Here is a 16,649-nt window from a genome sequence, read left to right as displayed (position 1 = left end):
GATGTTAAAAAGAAAGGTTGGATGATGGGTGCAATTGTTGGTAGGGAGAAATTGGCTGTTAATCATTCATTTTTTGTTGATGATTGTATCATTTTTGGTGATGCATCGTGTGAAGGGCTAAGAGTGTTTCGAGATATCATTAGGGAATATGAGATGGTCTCGGGTCAGCGAGTGAATTTCGACAAGCCTCTTATGTGACGCCCCGTACCCGAGACCGTCGCCGGAGTCGAACACAAGGTGTTAATGGACTTAATTCATTACTTAAACAGCTCATACAATTCATTTTAAAATTTCCAGACAAGCTGGCTAACTGCATCACAGTCGCTTTAAAAATCGTATCTCGAGTTCTGAAACTCAAAATCCAATTCCGTAAATTTTTCCTGAAACTAGACTCATATATCTATCTACTAATTTTTTTCTAGAATTTTTGGTCGGGCCAATTAGTACAGTTTATTAGTTAAAAACTCCCCTGTTTCAGGATTCAACTACTCTGACCTCTATGTATTACAAATCAGATATCTCCCTGTACAGAGCTTCAATGACTATGCCGTTTGTCTCTAATAAAACTAGACTCAATAATGAATCTGTACATATAAAACATGACTTCTAATTATCTTTGTAAAATTTATGGTGAATTTACAAAGTCAGAATAAGGAATCCAGAAATCGCTCTGGCTCTGTTTCACAAAAATTTAAACATCTCATAAAATATAGCTCATACCTATTTCGCTTCTTCCATATGAAAATAAACTCATCAAGCTTCGATTCCATAACTTATTCATTATTTAATTTCATTTTTATTATTTTTAGTGATTTTTCAAATTCACGTCACTACTACTATCTGAATCTATTTTATGGTAAATTTTACCTATTTCATGATTTTCATGAATTAGCTACTAATTTGACATACATAACACCAAATATGATCATGATTAGCCATTCCAATGGCTAATCATTACCAAGAATTTTCATACCACTCAATAACCATATCATAAGACCATATATATAAAATGATTATAATGTTATACATGCCATACTCAAAATATACAAGCTATTATGCCAAGATGGTATACGAATAGTGTGAGCGAGCCTCCGACCGTTCCCAATTTTCAAGCTGGCTTGTCAAAACTACAAAAAATGAAAAAAAAAGAGTAAGCATAAATGCTTAATAAGTTTACATGCAAATAGCAAGTAACATAACCATATAAGCAAACATAAAAATCATTTGCATAATCATCACCAAGACATTCATATCACATTTTCATTTATCATTTTACCATATTGTTGTTATATCGATTTTTCAACCCGAGGGTTAAGTACATACCTGTTCAAAGTACCCATTTCACAACACTTAACAATACATTCCTTTTATCTTGAGTATTCCTCCATTTCAGTAGAACTTTACCCGATTAACACATCGAAATATAATTCGGATACATGGAAAGTTTGCACATAAGTGACACATATATAGCCAAGCTACCATGTAACCCGCCCATTAGCAAACTCGAACTCAACTCAACGAGCTCGGGCGTTCGCATCCATAAGTGAACTCGGAATCAACTCAACGAGCTCGGATGCCTAGTTACATCTCTCGAACTCGAACTCAACTCAACGAATTCGAACATTCGCATCCATAAGTGAACTCGGACTCAACTCAACGAGTTCGAATGCTCAACCATCCTAGTGACATGTCACTTTTATCCTAATCTATTCCTAAGGTTCAAACGGGATTTTCCTCGAACACATCTCCTTGCCATCTTTCGTAAAATACCGAAACCAATACTCGATAGTACTTTATATTTAACAATTAATATACATAATTTACATTTTATTCGAAAATAACCACAAAGCATAATATTTCATGATAATAATCAGCATCATATCATATAAACAACATTAAATTGCTTAAAATAACAATTATGTTAGTACATTTACACATAAACTTACCTCGTATGCGAAAATGACTACTTTTACCATTTCGTCCACAACACAATATTTTTCCCATTTTAACCCGAATTTCAATTTTCCTTACTCTATCATTTAAAATATAGTCTAATTAGGACTCACATTATTCAAATTGGCCTAAAATCATATTTTAAAAAAATTAAAATTTTACCCCTAAATTTTTACATATTTACACTTTTGCCCCAAAGCTCATAAATTAAACTTCAGCCTATTTTCTTATGTTTTATGACATGCTGATCATTTTTTCCTTCTATGGCAACATCAAATTCTCACTCTAACATGCACTTATGACTATTAGGTATTTTTACCGATTAAGCCCTTTTGCTCGTTTTTACTTAAAACCGAGTAGCACAAGTTATTTAACATTATTTAAAACCTTATATTCTATCATAAAACACCAAAATATACAAATTTTACCTATGGATATTTTTTCAAATATAAACCCTAGATTAAATTATTGCTAGCATAAGCTAAATCGAGCTACTGGGACTCCAAAAACGTAAAAATCATTAAAAACAACGCTAGAACGGACTTACAATCGAGCTTAGAAGCTTGCAAAACCCTAACCATAGTTTCTCCTTGCCATATTCGGCCATGGAGTTGAAGATGAGCAAAATTGACTTTTAATTTTATATTTTAATTCATTTTACCCTTAAATGACCAAAATACCCTTACTACTAAACTTTCCAAAAATTTCATCTATGTCCAATTTTTATCCATAAATTTAGAAATTGATAAAAATTATTATTTAAGACCTCCTAATTAATATTTCAAAACAATTTCATACTAAAAACTTCTAAAATGTAAGTTTTATAAATTAATTAATTTAGTCCCTAATTTCAATTTAAACACTTTATGCATAAAATTTCATCACGAAATTTTCGCACAATCATGCAATCATATCATAGACTTTAAAATAATCATAAAATAATTATTTCTATCTTAAATTTTGTGGTTACGAAACCACTATTCCGACTAAGCCCAAAATCAAAATATTACATCTTATCTATTTCCAGGCTAATGTGAACTCAAATGTCAAGGAAGACATTAACAACTTATTAAGAGTCCGAGTGGCTACAAATCCTGAGAAATATCTAGGTTTGCCCATGATGGTGGGTCGAAGAAAAACATGAGCTTTTCCTAATTTTGTTGATAGGTTCAAAAAAAGAGTTGAAGGGTGAAGTTTGCGTTATCTGTCAATGGGGAGTAAAGAGGTCTCGATTTTGCAGGCAACCCCGCTTTATGCCATGTAATGTTTTCTTTTGCAAGAATTATGAATAAGTTTTGATGGTCTAACAATAGGACGTCAAAGGGAATTCATTGGAGCAGTTGGGATAAGTTATGCAAACCAAAGTGCATTGGTAGGTTAGGTTTTAAAAACTTGTTTTTGTTTAATAAGGCCTTATTGGCAAAACAGATTTGGCGTATTTTATCTCAGCCTCATTGTTTATTAGCCAGAGTTTTAAAAGCTAGTTATTTATCGTTTTCTGATATACTATCTGCGAAATTAGTTCTTACCCTTCTTTTACCTGGAGAAGTATTTGCAGTGCTAGGGAGTTGATTGTGGAAGAGATTGTGTGGAGGGTTGGCAGTGGTGCTCGCATCAATATTTGGAATGATCTTTGGCTACCTGGAAGAGAGAATAACAGAGTTTCTTCAGGAGATTAGGCCTACTTGGACGACTGTTAATCAGCTAATTGAAACAGAATCTAATACCTGGAATAGAGAGTTGGTTCATTATTTAGTTGATGAAGATATAACAGCTCGAATCTTTTCTATTCCGATTTCTGGAAGTAGCTCGGAGGATATGCTGGTTTGGAAACACAAAGGTTTAGGAGAATACACTGTTAAGAGTGGCTATCGAGTCTTAACTACAGCTCATTTACAATACAACACGCACACTTCCTCTACTATTGATGATTACAAAGAATTTTACAAAGCCTTATGGTCACTGAATATTCCACAAAAAATTAAAATCCATATCTGGAGGCTGTTTAATGATCTGTTGCCCCACTTTGGTAATCTGGCGCGCCGAACGTTGAGTGTGGAAGTCGCTTGCCCTCTGTATAAGACAGATATGGAGGATTTAGATCATTTGGTATGGTCCTGTGATACCTTACAGTGTGTGCGGGCTTCCTTACAAGTAAAGATTCCACCACTGGAAACTTCGTTGTGTTGTAAGAGTCGATTTGCTAAAACATTTTCTGCAGCAGATGAACAACAAAAACGTATCATTTCTATTTCCGTTTGGGGCTATGGTATTGCAAAAATAAACTAATCCATGAAGGGGTCAAATTTTCTTTGCCAGAGTTTGTAGGGTTTATTCGAGGTTATGAACAAGAGCTCAAACTTAATCAAGAGAATCTCCGTCCTTCTCTTAAAGTTATGGTGAAGGATCTGTGGAGACCCCTAGACGATGGAGTTATCAAGATAAACTTTGATGTGGCTTTCCAAAAAGAAGACAAAATCACTACAACAGAAGTTTTAGCTAGAGATTTTACAGGAGAAATCGTAGGAGCAGAAACTTATCTAATCGAAGAAGTTGCTGACGCTTTTGTAGCAGAAGCTCTGGCTTGTGAAAGAGCACTAAGCTCTGGTCGTGGAAGGTGACTCCTTGTCCGTTATCAATAGTATTAAGAAGAAAGGGGAAGACAAATCGGTTCTTAGGCCGATTACTCATCATATTTGTAAAATGGGTTTGCATCGTGATGAGGTATCTTACCTTTTTGTGCCCGGAATGGTTAACGGAGTAGCTCATACTCTTGCGTTGGAAGACCGAAGAAGGCAGATTTGCGGTGGATGGGTTAATGGCGTGCCTGCTTCAGTGAAGAAGATAGCGATGGAAGACCGTTTGACTTGGATCCAGCATCTCTAAGGTTCCTCTTGTTTGCTTTGAAAATGGAGAAGGTTCGATGAATCTCCAGTGTTTGTGTTCAAAGCTTTTGCCCTCTCCTTTACTTAGTTCCATTTTGGAGAGAGGTTTGGCTGATATTTTGAAAATGGAGAGGTTTGGCTCAAGACGTTTCCTTTCTTTCTGCATTTCTTTTAGGGTGCGTTTGGTTCGCTGTATTGGATTAGAGGTGTATTGGATTAGAGGTGTATTGGGATTAGAGGTGTATTGGATTAGAGGTGTAATAGCTAATCCACTGTTTGGTTGAATGTAATGGAATAGAGGCGTAATAGTAATCTTGTGTTTGGTTGAATGGAATAGAGGTGTAATAGCATAATGGAAAAAACTAAAATGACTAGAATACCCTTAGCATAAAATTGTTTTGGTAAATGATTATTGTTATTGTTATTTAAATTTTAATAAGATTATTATTATCAGTAATAAATAATTTAATCATATTTTAACATAATTATTATTAAATATATTTTAATTAAAATATATAATTTATAATTTATAATAAATTTTCACATTATATAATTATACAAGTTTAGATACAGATGTAACATAAAGTTTTATGCATGACTATTTATTTGGTGTGTTAATAATGAAGTTTTTTAATTTCATATTGGGGTTAATAAATCATTAAGTTTTCTTAATTCATATGTTTTTTTTTAAAATAAAAAAAAATCGATAGAGCTTTGTTTGTGAAATTGGACTGTAAGTGTACTAAATAATAATAAGATGCAAGTGGTGCAGAGTGAACGTAGAAGTTTTATACGCGTAAATTTGTTGAATCGAATAAATCCCGATAACAATAGCCGTGATTCAAATAAACTCAGCTTGAATTCAAAATGATTTTACCCAAAAATTGATTCTAACAATTAATCTTTTTAAGGATGTCTACTTAAAAAGTGCAGATATAAAAGTTGTTATTTTGATGAATTTGGAGACGTTAAATATTCGTCTCGCGCGCACGTTTAGTTCGGTATTGTGATTTAGTTAAAAATTTGAAATTATTACTCTTTTTTGGTAAAACAAAGAGTTGGAACAGATGGTAAATAGCATAATCAGACAACAAAGGTCAATAATCATCCAACATTTGATTCCTATCATTCCATTCTCAAGCTAATTCGAAAAGAAGACGGTTCCTCAAGCTTGAAAGCTCTTTTCAGTCAACCTCCTATTTCCTCTTGTCCGTTTATTTACCTTGGATTTTAACTTTAAGCATCCAATTATACCTTCCTTCTGGGAGCGGTATGGATTTTGGCATCCGCAATTGCACATCAAACAGTCCAAATGTTTCCAAAGGTGTTGGAAGGTGCAGATTTTTAGGATCAATTTGAACGCAAAGCTGCCTTCCAACCTGAAATGGAATAAAAGGAGGAGATTAATCGAGTGCGTAAATGGAAATAACAAAATCATAACATTTCAAGTCCACATCTTAAACGTTTTATGATTAAGCTATGTCACTTGGACTTGAAGCGAGTGTTTGACATGGGTTTATTCAATTTGCTCCAAGTTTACTCACATATTTGGAGGATATAACCATGTACATATCTAAATACGCGTCGAACATAAATACTTCAGAAAAATAAGAGTCCGAATAACATAGCATATAACACAAGGAGATTGTCTATTGTAGTGACGTGAGAGAAACTATTACTATCAATAAATATCATGGCCATACCTCAGCAACAATTTCATCTTTTGTCACAGGTGAGCGCAATTCAATTGGGTCATCTTTGGTCGATTGGGCACGAAACTTTTCAACATTGATAGATCTCCTCAATACCTATAAAATGCAATACAAGTTACACACTCGTACCACAAAGAGCCTGACATAAATACAATTACTGTTTTCAAGCTTCAACAAACTTTTGAAAAAGATTCACCACTAACAAGTTGAATCAATTATGACTAGTCTAGTGGCAACTTGTTGTATGTGGGTTCAAGTGTTGGCATGCTATCTAGGGTTTGAACCTTGTGAAACCCCATCCTCCTCCCACTTAGAATGTAATGTAAGCTTTGCTTGTACCAAAAAAGAATTTAAACAAGTCTTAATTTAAAATTTGACACCATTGTTATCCCACATATGCCTAGTTCCACTATTGTTAGCCTAACCATAGAAGAGGCAGGTCCAATGTTTCAGTCCCACACACCTTGACCTTGTTTCCCCAAACCCTTTAAAAACACACACATACAAACATTGTTGAGAGGCTGTTTTTTGTGTATTTCCATGTGTTGGGAGGAAGGCAGATAAAGTATCAGACATTTAAACCAGAAAAAAACATTTACGAAATTAAGGGCTTCATAGATGGGAACTAACCAGCCGGCCATTAAGTAGACGATATGCAGCCTTTTCATATACTTTGCTCTTATCTTCCACATTCTTTGTAACTACTTGAACCTCTTCTTCCTTCGGTTGATAAATCTGATGAGGAAGTATACCACTGGTAAGTTATCATTTAACTGAAAATGAAAAGCACAATATCCCACATATCAGAAGTGACTCCACCAAATAAAGACTTTCAAAACAGTAACTTAATTTGACAAAACTACATAAGCAGAATGTGCATCTGAAATAAGGAATGGATTTTTACTTCATCAATATCTAATATCCATACGCAACATATGAATCCTCAATAAGAGTGAGAGAGTGAGAGAGAACGCAAGATTTAATATACTTGCAGTTGGAGACATGTTTCCTCCTTAAGGCTGAAATAGCAGATAATACATGTCTAAGAAAAGGCATTACTTATATCATAACAAGCAAAATCTAACCAAAAACCAACAGCAATATGAAAACACTGTTACTCAGACTCTTCATTTTCCTAAAAAACCTGTGTCAGACACATTCGGATATAAATATGTGTATGATCTTCTAAATATACAGAAAAACTTAGAAAAAACAAGTATACTTGTGTCGAACACTTAATTGTATCTAGCACTCACCCCCTATGTTAGATGGACTATTCATTTCCGTAATATATTTTTGTCTGATACATATACAGACATAGTATAGAGATATACTCCTCCAAATACAAGAAAAAAACCTTAAAAGCAACATATACTCATATCGGTCACATTCACATATCCAAATCCACTCCCAAGTCCAGCCAACATAGCTTACCCCATAATCCGAGCAACAAACTGAAAACGTTCTACCTTTATGTCAAGCTTGTTTTTCCTTTAACGTGTCATGACAAAAGGTTCATGAGAGACTTAGGTAATGCATACAGATGTGTGTGTTTAAGGGAAAACAAATTGATGCATATTTGTTTGTAAATTAACAATACGATTATGATTAATATCAACTGAAAAACTTCTTTTTATAAACAAACAGCATTGCAAGAACACATGTTTCAAGCATCAAACACAAACTAAAAGAGAGAAGAAAGCGACCTTACGCTGCTCCTTAATGAGATAAGCGAACTTATCAATATTAGGAACAGCAAGCAATTTCGGCATCAGATGATTGCGAAAATAACCAGGAGCGACTTTGACAGTCTCACCAGCTTTGCCAAGTTTCTCAATGCTCTAAAAAATGGAAGCAAAAGCAAACGTGAATGATATTTTGCAATCTGAAACAACAAAAAATTGAGAAAAGAAAAAGATTATTGGATCGAAATGACTCACCGTCGTAAGAATCACATCCAACTTTCTGTATCTAATTCCTTGACAAGCATAGAACAGAGGTTGCATCAAACGATCATGGCTTTGCTGGACATTCGTTTCTTTGATAATTTGCCGAAGGGCATGTCTTCCATACTGGATATAAGCCATTAATTTCCTAACTTCAAGTACCTGATTTGGCGGAGGGGCGGGAAAATGGATCGCCGGCTAACGGCGAGTGGGAAACTCGGCGAGCGGGAAAATGGATCGCACGGCGAGGTGGGAAACTCAGATGGGTTTAGGGTTTTTCGAGTGGACTGAAAAAGCTAAAAGCCTCTTCTTGCCTTTCTCTATGGCATGCTCGACATGAAATTGGGGCTACTGGCCGAAGGCGAAGCAAGCAATGAAGGAGATAAAGAGAGACAGACCCAGGGAACAGAGGGCAAATTAGGGCGTGAAAAATAAAACGGATGTAAACTGAGGAGAAGCCAGGGATTAGAAAACAGAGAATTTCGGGGATTAGGGGCGTAACGTATTAGGGGTGTATTAGGCAATACATTGAACCAAACACCTGTTTAAGAGGAGCTTAAGTGGGGCCCACGGATTAGGGGTGTATTGGCTAATCCAATACACCCAACCAAACATAGTGTTAGATTGGTAGTTTTTAGGAGCTCATTAATTACCTGCTTTAACAGCTGTTTCCCTATTTGTTTTGCTGTCCTGTCTTTTCATGTTGTCGTTTTATGGCTTATCTGATACAGCTTTTGCCTTGAGCCTTGCAATTAATAATAATAGTCAGTTTTACTAAAAAAAATCTTGTTATAATATAGTTAATTTCAATTTAGAACACATAAATTTAAAAATATTTTTAAATATTTTAGTATAATAAACTTTAAGGTCCCACAATTATTATTCAAGAAAACTTTTAAAATTTTAATATTCTTTATATATTTTTTAGAATTTTTTAAAATTTTTATAAATTTTTTAAAAATATAAAATTTAAAATATTTATAAATATTTTGAATTTTCAAAAATTACTTTTGAATATTTTGTAATTTTTATTGGGAGATACCAATTTGCTCATTTTTCAAATTTGGCAAAGGCCAAAAGGATATTTACACTACTATATTATTTGAATAACTCAAATTATTCGAGTTATAAAATTTAACTCGATTTGAACTCGAAACTCGAATTACATATTTGAGTTGACTTTAATAATTTAAACGAATCGAATCGAGTTTTGTTCACCGCTATACAAATATCATATTTTATTATTATTATTTTGTTGGTGAAATCTTATTTTTTTTTATTTTGAGCACATGTTTGAATCTAATCACGTTTTTCACTACAACAACCGTTTTTAATTTCCCCGTAGCTAACAACAAAAGATTCTTACGGGTTTCAATTCCTCGTAATTAAAAAGAAATGAAGACAAATTAGAGGTCCATCACTCAGTGTGAACATAAGTTTATGGTTTGAGAACAAAATATTTTAAATACATGAATGATGACATTTGCTTATATAATTACACGTCTATTCTCTAATCAGAGTTTGTTTGATTGTTGAAATCCAAAAATGGTGAGTATGAACTTCACTTTCCTATTCAAATGATGTCACAGTAAGAGCAAACCTACAATTGGAGCAGAACAAGTCCAAACGCGGAGTTAAAAAAAGACTGTTCAATTGAAAGAGAGTAGCAGCAGTCAACCCATATGGGCGGACACCCAGACTTGAAATTATATCATTAATGAAAAACCTCACATATGCTGCTGCTGCGCTATATATAATACTCATTTCTACCTATGCAACTTACTCTATTGTCAGAGAAGAAGAAGAGAAAATGGGAGGTTACAATGAAAAGAGAGGTTTATTTTTAGTAATAGTGATGCTGATGTTGGTGTGTACCAATCATTGTTTTGCAGCAGCGGTGAACGACGAGGGGTTGGTGGAGATGGAAACGAATCTATTATTTCCAGATGGATCAAGTGAAGCTAGTTTTTTGGGAGCTCTACGCGCCGATTCCACATGCGGGCGGAGGGGTTCAGACAAATGCACTCCAGGGTCCAATCAGCCAATACCACCTCCGCCTTGCGGCGGCGGCTCATTCAATCGTAACTGTAGAAAGTGAAGCAACTCGTGATTTTCCGGCCAATCACTCTCTCTTCCCCGACCATGTGTTTACTTGCTTTTATTATTCGTGTTGCTAATGAAGGATCATTTACTCTCTTTTTTAGATTAATTAAAATATTAATGTTTCGGAAGTTAGTTTGTTCTTTTGCTCATTCTTTGTATTAGTTTGTTGTTTTGCTCATTCTTTGTACTTTTTTCAATAGTTTTTTTGTTATATTAGTATTTTTATCATGAATTTCAACATTTTTATAATTAAAAAAATCAAATCTAAATTAAAATATTAAAATTTAAAATAAATTTATTGATGTGACATAAAATTATTAAAAATAGATAATATCCATATTTCATATAATCTTTTTCTCATTTGAATAAATATTCAAATTTGTTGTTATAAGATATGAACTTATTTTAAATGCAATAATAAAAAATTTTAAGGACCAAAGTGAGAAAAACGATATACATTAAGGGTTAAAGTGTGCATAAAGTCATTATTATTTCTCAAAAATATTTCGCTTCTAATATATCAGTTTCATTAACAAATGTTAGGCGCAATGATAAGGTAAATTATATTTTCATGGAGAAAACTCACATTCGAATCTTGTATATTACATTATTGGAATGGGTTTAAAAGTATTTATCTTTTATGAATCATAAAATGAACATAAATGAAACTTTAATCATATCATTTAAAGGATTTTTCTATTAAGTAGAAGTTGAAAAACTATTGGTTAAGCTATGATTTGATAAGGTTTAAGACAATAATGATGGTAAAATTAAAATTAATGGTAGGATATATGTTTAGATTTAAACAGTGGTACGATAAAAATGAAAATGTACATAAAAATCATCAAGTTAAAAAAGATTTTTATAAACTATTTATATATTTAAAAGAATTTTAAATTTAATATATAATATAACATTATTTATTGTATTTATATAATTTATAAATCTATTTATTGATAAATAAATAGATGCAATACCCCCACAACGTTTAAGATAAAAAATAATCAGTTCAAAAGCATTTTAATGATTAAGCTAAAATTTAATGGAAATAAATAGAATTAGTGGAGATGTCATTGTTTAAACAGCTTGGTCGAGTTATTGTGAAATCAAGGGATGATTTTCTTACATTATTTGTGAGAGCTGATGAACTCAGGAAGATAACCCTGAACTCTACTGTCATAAACCATCAAGATAGAAGAGGCCATAGTTCCTCTCTGATGCTGGACCTGCCTTCCGATTCTCACTGTAAACAACAATAACATATACGTTAATTGGGACGTCGGTGTGCCTTGTTTCTCTTCTATCCTTTTTCTTCTTCCTTCATTCAACTTTTTTCCCTCTCCCACACCTCTACTTCCAACACCAGACTACCTTTGCTCCCTGCTCTCAATGATTGGAATTTCGAAGTAAAAAAGTTTGCAAAGGGGCGGAAGGAAGGTGCGCAGGCCGAGTCTGGTGTTGGAAGCAAGGGCTTGGGAGGAAAAAAAAAGTTGTATTCGGGAAGAAGAAGAATGAAATATGACAAAAAAAAAAGAATAGAAAATTTTGATTGGTGGAAAAGTTTGACTTAGAATTTTATAATTGGATTTGATCAACAAATGATATGCCAAGTCAGTGTTTATGGGGTAAAAGGTAAGTGATTAAAATGAAAAAAATTTCTAAACGACAAGTGATGAAATTGGATGCGACCAAAGTAAAAACATCTTAAAAGTTGGGTAATCAATTAAGAAATTTACCCCATATATATATCCAATTTAATTGTATAATTTCTTGTAACAAGAAAGGTGGCATTCTTGAAAATAGGAAAAATTATTGTATAATTAAGTAATTTTATTGCATTCTCCCAAGTAGCCTGCGATTGTGCAGCAAATTTGGTTACCTATCTTCTTACAAAACACCAATTTAACTACTTCATTAAACAGATTAGCTACTGATTTTAAGAGACGCTTTGTATCTGTGGCTAAGATTCTTTGATGCTTTTGAATATTTTTTGTTTACATGATAAAAGAACTGAAAATAGCCATTTGTATGTCTCACAAAAGGCAATAAAATCTTGCTCACAAAAGGCAATAAAATCTTGTATACAACCAATCTTCATTTAGGCACAGATGTTTGATCTGATTTTTTTATATTTTTTTTGGATATTTAAACTCATGTTGGTCTGCTTTTTTTATGTCATATATCATGGTTGGTACTTGGTAGGAGGATGAGATTTTGGTTGTTTCCTGAAAGCTGCATTCCTCCTTGCTTGTAAGCACTTCAAAATTATTACAAGCTCAGCTCCCTCTAAATTCGACTCATACTCCTATACATGTAGTAATGAGATACAGACTTCAAAAGAAAAAGGTAAATCTGACATTAATGATGGCATGAATCTGATTCAACCAGGGGAACTGGTCAACTCCATATTCGGGGGACTCATTCAACCCTGGAAAAAGCATGCCTTCAACTTCGACTTATTTTAATCCAACTTTCTAAACATTTTTACCTTAAAACATTTTAGGGTAAATTACGCCAACAGTCACTCAATTTTAAAGTAGCTGTCAAAATAGTTATTTAATTTTAATTTCAATCACTCAATTTTTATATAAATTATTGTATAAATGTTATAACATTTTAATTCAATCTTCAATTTATAACCCCCCAACTGTTTTTCACCCTCGTCTAATCTTCCTCCCTTTATTTGTATATTTATTTATTTATTTATTTTGTTTTGGAAATATTGAAGAGCATTTTGTAGTCTTTCTTTTCTGCCCAAAAAAGTGCCACAGCTTTATCAAAGCTAAGATTCTAAATTTGTTGAATAATTTTAAAACGTTTTAGTTAAAGCTATTAGGTTTGTATCAATTAGATTTTTTTTATTAATCTAATCATCAATTTAGACACTAAATATCAATTCCGATCTAACGTAGATCATACTTAAAACACAGGATCAAATTGTAAAAAAAAAATAACATACATGCATATCATATAGAAAACTTAACTTTGATGTGTTAAAAAAGACCGTGCTAGTAAAATTTAATAATGATATTTCTTTTTCTTAATACATAAAATCAAAGTTATCCATACACACATCAAATTTAAATCAATATTTAAAGCCCGAGCTAATGGTTAAAATGATAGAAAAACCAAATTAGTATACATTATCTTTACTAATATTAAACCCTTTAGCGTTAGCATCTTTAGGGAAAAAAAGTTTAGCAATTGAAACAAATTAATTGGAAGGATGTTCTTCAATAATAAAAGAAAATTGGAAGGTTGTTTGGATAACATACGGTTGACTTTTTAATCACTAAAGTTGACTGGACCTCCAATAAATAATGGACCGCTATTATTTAATATAAATATAATGTATGTATTTTTGTACATTTAGTTTCAATATAAATATACGTTTTATTATAATTTAACATAAATATTATTTAATTTAAATATGTTCTTTAATAATTTATAATAATATATACAAATATAGGGGTGAGCATTCGATTGAATCGAATAGAAAAATTTCAAGTTGACGAGTCCTATTTTATTATCCTAATTCGATTTGAAATTGTTCAAATTAAATTTAAAAATTAAACATGTCAAATTAAAATCTTATTACAGCATAACTTATTCCATGTTAGAGCATAAAAATTTGAAATTATATATATTTGAAAATTTTTTAAAAGTAAAATAAAAAATAATATTTTAGTATGATAAACTTGAATGATTAATAATTATTTAGATCCCCAAAGTTATTATTCTAGAAATCTTTTAATCTTTTAATTTTTTTTATATTTTTTAGATTTATTTTTTGAAATTCTTATAATTTTTTAAAAAATATATAAAAATTGAATTTTTTATAAATATTTTGAATTTTCGAAAATTATTTTGAATGTTTTTGTAATTTTTGTTGGGAGAAACCAATTTGCTCATTTTTCAAACCTAACATAGACCAAAAGGGTATTTACACCAACATATTATTCGAATAACTCGAATTATTCAAGTTGTAAAATTCAACTCGATTCGAACTCGAAACTCGAATTACATATTCGAATTGACTTGAATAATTTGAATAACTCGATTCAGTTAACTCAAAATTCAATTTTTATTTTTATTTTTCGAATCGAATCGAGTTTTTTTCACCGCTATACAAATATATTATTTATTATTATTATTTTATTGGTTAAATCTATTTTTTTTTATTTTGAGCTCACCAATATTTTATGTTTGAATCTAATCACATTTCATTTTTCACCAGTGATTTTAATCTGGGTATACTAATCACACTACAACAACCGTTTTTAATTTCCTCATAGCTAACAACAAAAGATTCTTATAGGTTTCAATTCCTCGTAATTTAGAAAGAAATGAAGACAAATTAGAGGTCCATCACTCAGTGTGAGCATAAGTTTATGGTTTGAGAACAAAATATTTTAAGTACGTGAATGATGACATTTGCTTATATAATTACACTTCTATTCTCTAATCAGAGTTTGTTTGATTGTTGAAATCCAAAAATGGTGAGTATGAACTTCACTTTTCTATTCAAATGATGTCACAGTGAGAGCAAACCTACAATTGGAGCAGAACAAGTCCGAACGCGGAGATAAAAAAAGACTGTTCAATTGAAAGAGAGTAGCAGCAGTCAACCCATATGGGCGGAGACCCAGACTTGAAATTATATCATTAATGGAGAAACTCACATATGCTGCTGCTGCGCTATATATAATACTCATTTCTACCTATACAACTCACTCTATTGTTAGAGAAGAAGAAGAGAAAATGGGAGGTTACAATGAAAAGAGAGGTTTATTTTTAGTAGTAGTGATGCTGATGTTGGTGTGTACCAATCATTGTTTTGCAGCAGCGGTGAACGACGAAGGGTTGGTGGAGATGGAAACGAATCTATTATTTCCAGATGGATCAAGTGAAGCTAGTTTTTTGGGAAGCGGTTCAGACAAATGCACTCCAGGGCCCAATCAGCCAATACCACCTCCGCCTTGCGGCGGCGGCTCATTGAATCGTAACTGTAGAAAGTGACGCAACTCGTGATTTTCCGCCTAATCACTCTCTCTTCGCCGACCATGTGTTTACTTGCTTTTATTATTCGTGTTGCTAATGAAGGGGCATTTACTCTCTTTTTTAGATTAATTAAAATATTAATGTTTTGGAAGTTAGTTTGTTGTTTTGAATAAGGAAAAGTATAGTCAGTAAGAAATAGACGTCATCTGCATCCCTAAATCCTTTTTTAATAGTTTTGTATCGTATCAGAATTTTCATCATAAATTTCAGTATTTTCATAAAAAAAATATCAAAACTAAATTAAAATCTTAAAATTTAAGATAAAATTATTGATGTAATATAAAACTATTAGAAATGGATAATATCTATGTTTCATTTGAATAAATATCCAAATTTGTTGTTATAAAATATGAACTTATTTTAACTACAATAATGAAAAATTTTAAGAACCAATCCTTTTTTATGAGGTGTGATCGGGTCACCTCATAAAAGTGGTTGTTTTTAATAAACAGTTTGATTTATTTAAACAACGATTTTGGTTTACGAAATTCAGAAAGACGGGTTCTGGAGTCGGTTACGCACGAGGAATGATTAGCACCTTCGTAACGCCCAAAATTGGTACCTAGTTAATTAATTAGTGTCATAGTGTCGAAAATTGAGAACTTTGAAGAAAAATACGATCTATCGTTAAATTATTGCTTAATTGAAATTTTTTGAGAAAAAGAGCATATTTTACGTTAACCGAGGAAAAGAATTATATCCCGTAAGTTAGGACACAATGTCTTAAATCCCCAATACGCGAATAAACGCCGAAAAATTTATTTTGGAAGATGTTTGATTATCTCGGTTTTAGAAAGAGATCATAGCTCGTGAGTTAGAACACGATATTTTCTTAATTCCCGAAATTATTTAAAAAAAACATATGTTTTAAAAAGGTACTCGTGTATTCAGATTTATTGAGAAAATCGAAACCTTATAAGTTAGATAACAACATTTTCAAATCTCGAAACACAGAGTATTGCTTATAATAATTTTTAATGTATCGGGCA

The 16,649-nt window shown here is 32.2% G+C and overlaps 1 protein-coding gene and 1 long non-coding RNA gene across 10 annotated transcripts; both read right to left on the bottom strand.

The window, feature by feature from the left end:
* Positions 1-923: 923 nt before the first annotated feature.
* Positions 924-5,013, bottom strand: LOC107924337 (uncharacterized). Of its 9 annotated transcripts, none has more exons than XR_005900074.1 (5): positions 4,687-5,007; positions 4,106-4,577; positions 3,681-4,026; positions 3,483-3,594; positions 924-1,127 (listed from the first exon to the last, which is right to left on the bottom strand). It is a non-coding gene; the product is annotated as an uncharacterized lncRNA (long non-coding RNA). The 9 variants fall into 9 exon arrangements; XR_005900073.1 differs by having other exon boundaries at positions 3,494-3,594; XR_005900076.1 differs by having other exon boundaries at positions 3,494-3,594; positions 4,106-4,574.
* An 835-nt stretch (positions 5,014-5,848) lies between these two features.
* LOC107950341 (50S ribosomal protein L9) lies at positions 5,849-8,806 on the bottom strand. The gene is made up of 5 exons (XM_016885168.2): positions 8,491-8,806; positions 8,257-8,391; positions 7,181-7,285; positions 6,542-6,646; positions 5,849-6,217 (listed from the first exon to the last, which is right to left on the bottom strand). The coding sequence occupies exons 1-5, from the start codon at positions 8,635-8,637 to the stop codon at positions 6,053-6,055; spliced, it is 657 nt and encodes a 218-aa protein (XP_016740657.2). The 5' UTR covers positions 8,638-8,806; the 3' UTR covers positions 5,849-6,052.
* Between the last annotated feature and the right edge of the window lie 7,843 nt (positions 8,807-16,649).

This window comes from Gossypium hirsutum, chromosome A08, assembly GCF_007990345.1.
Source record: "Gossypium hirsutum isolate 1008001.06 chromosome A08, Gossypium_hirsutum_v2.1, whole genome shotgun sequence".
NCBI lineage: Eukaryota > Viridiplantae > Streptophyta > Magnoliopsida > Malvales > Malvaceae > Gossypium > Gossypium hirsutum.
Note: the sequence above shows the minus strand (reverse complement) of the source record. Positions and strands in the feature narration are given on the sequence as shown.

Bases quoted from the DNA above. Each gene is read 5' to 3' on its own strand.
- LOC107950341 (XM_016885168.2), bottom strand. From the start codon at position 8,637: ATGGCTTATATCCAGTATGGAAGACATGCCCTTCGGCAAATTATCAAA. The intron at 7,286-8,256 runs GTCGCTTTCTTC...CTTCCTCATCAG, and splicing joins TCATTAAGGAGCAGCGTAAG to ATTTATCAACCGAAGGAAGA. The intron at 6,647-7,180 runs GTTAGTTCCCAT...TGCATTTTATAG, and splicing joins GTCTACTTAATGGCCGGCTG to GTATTGAGGAGATCTATCAA.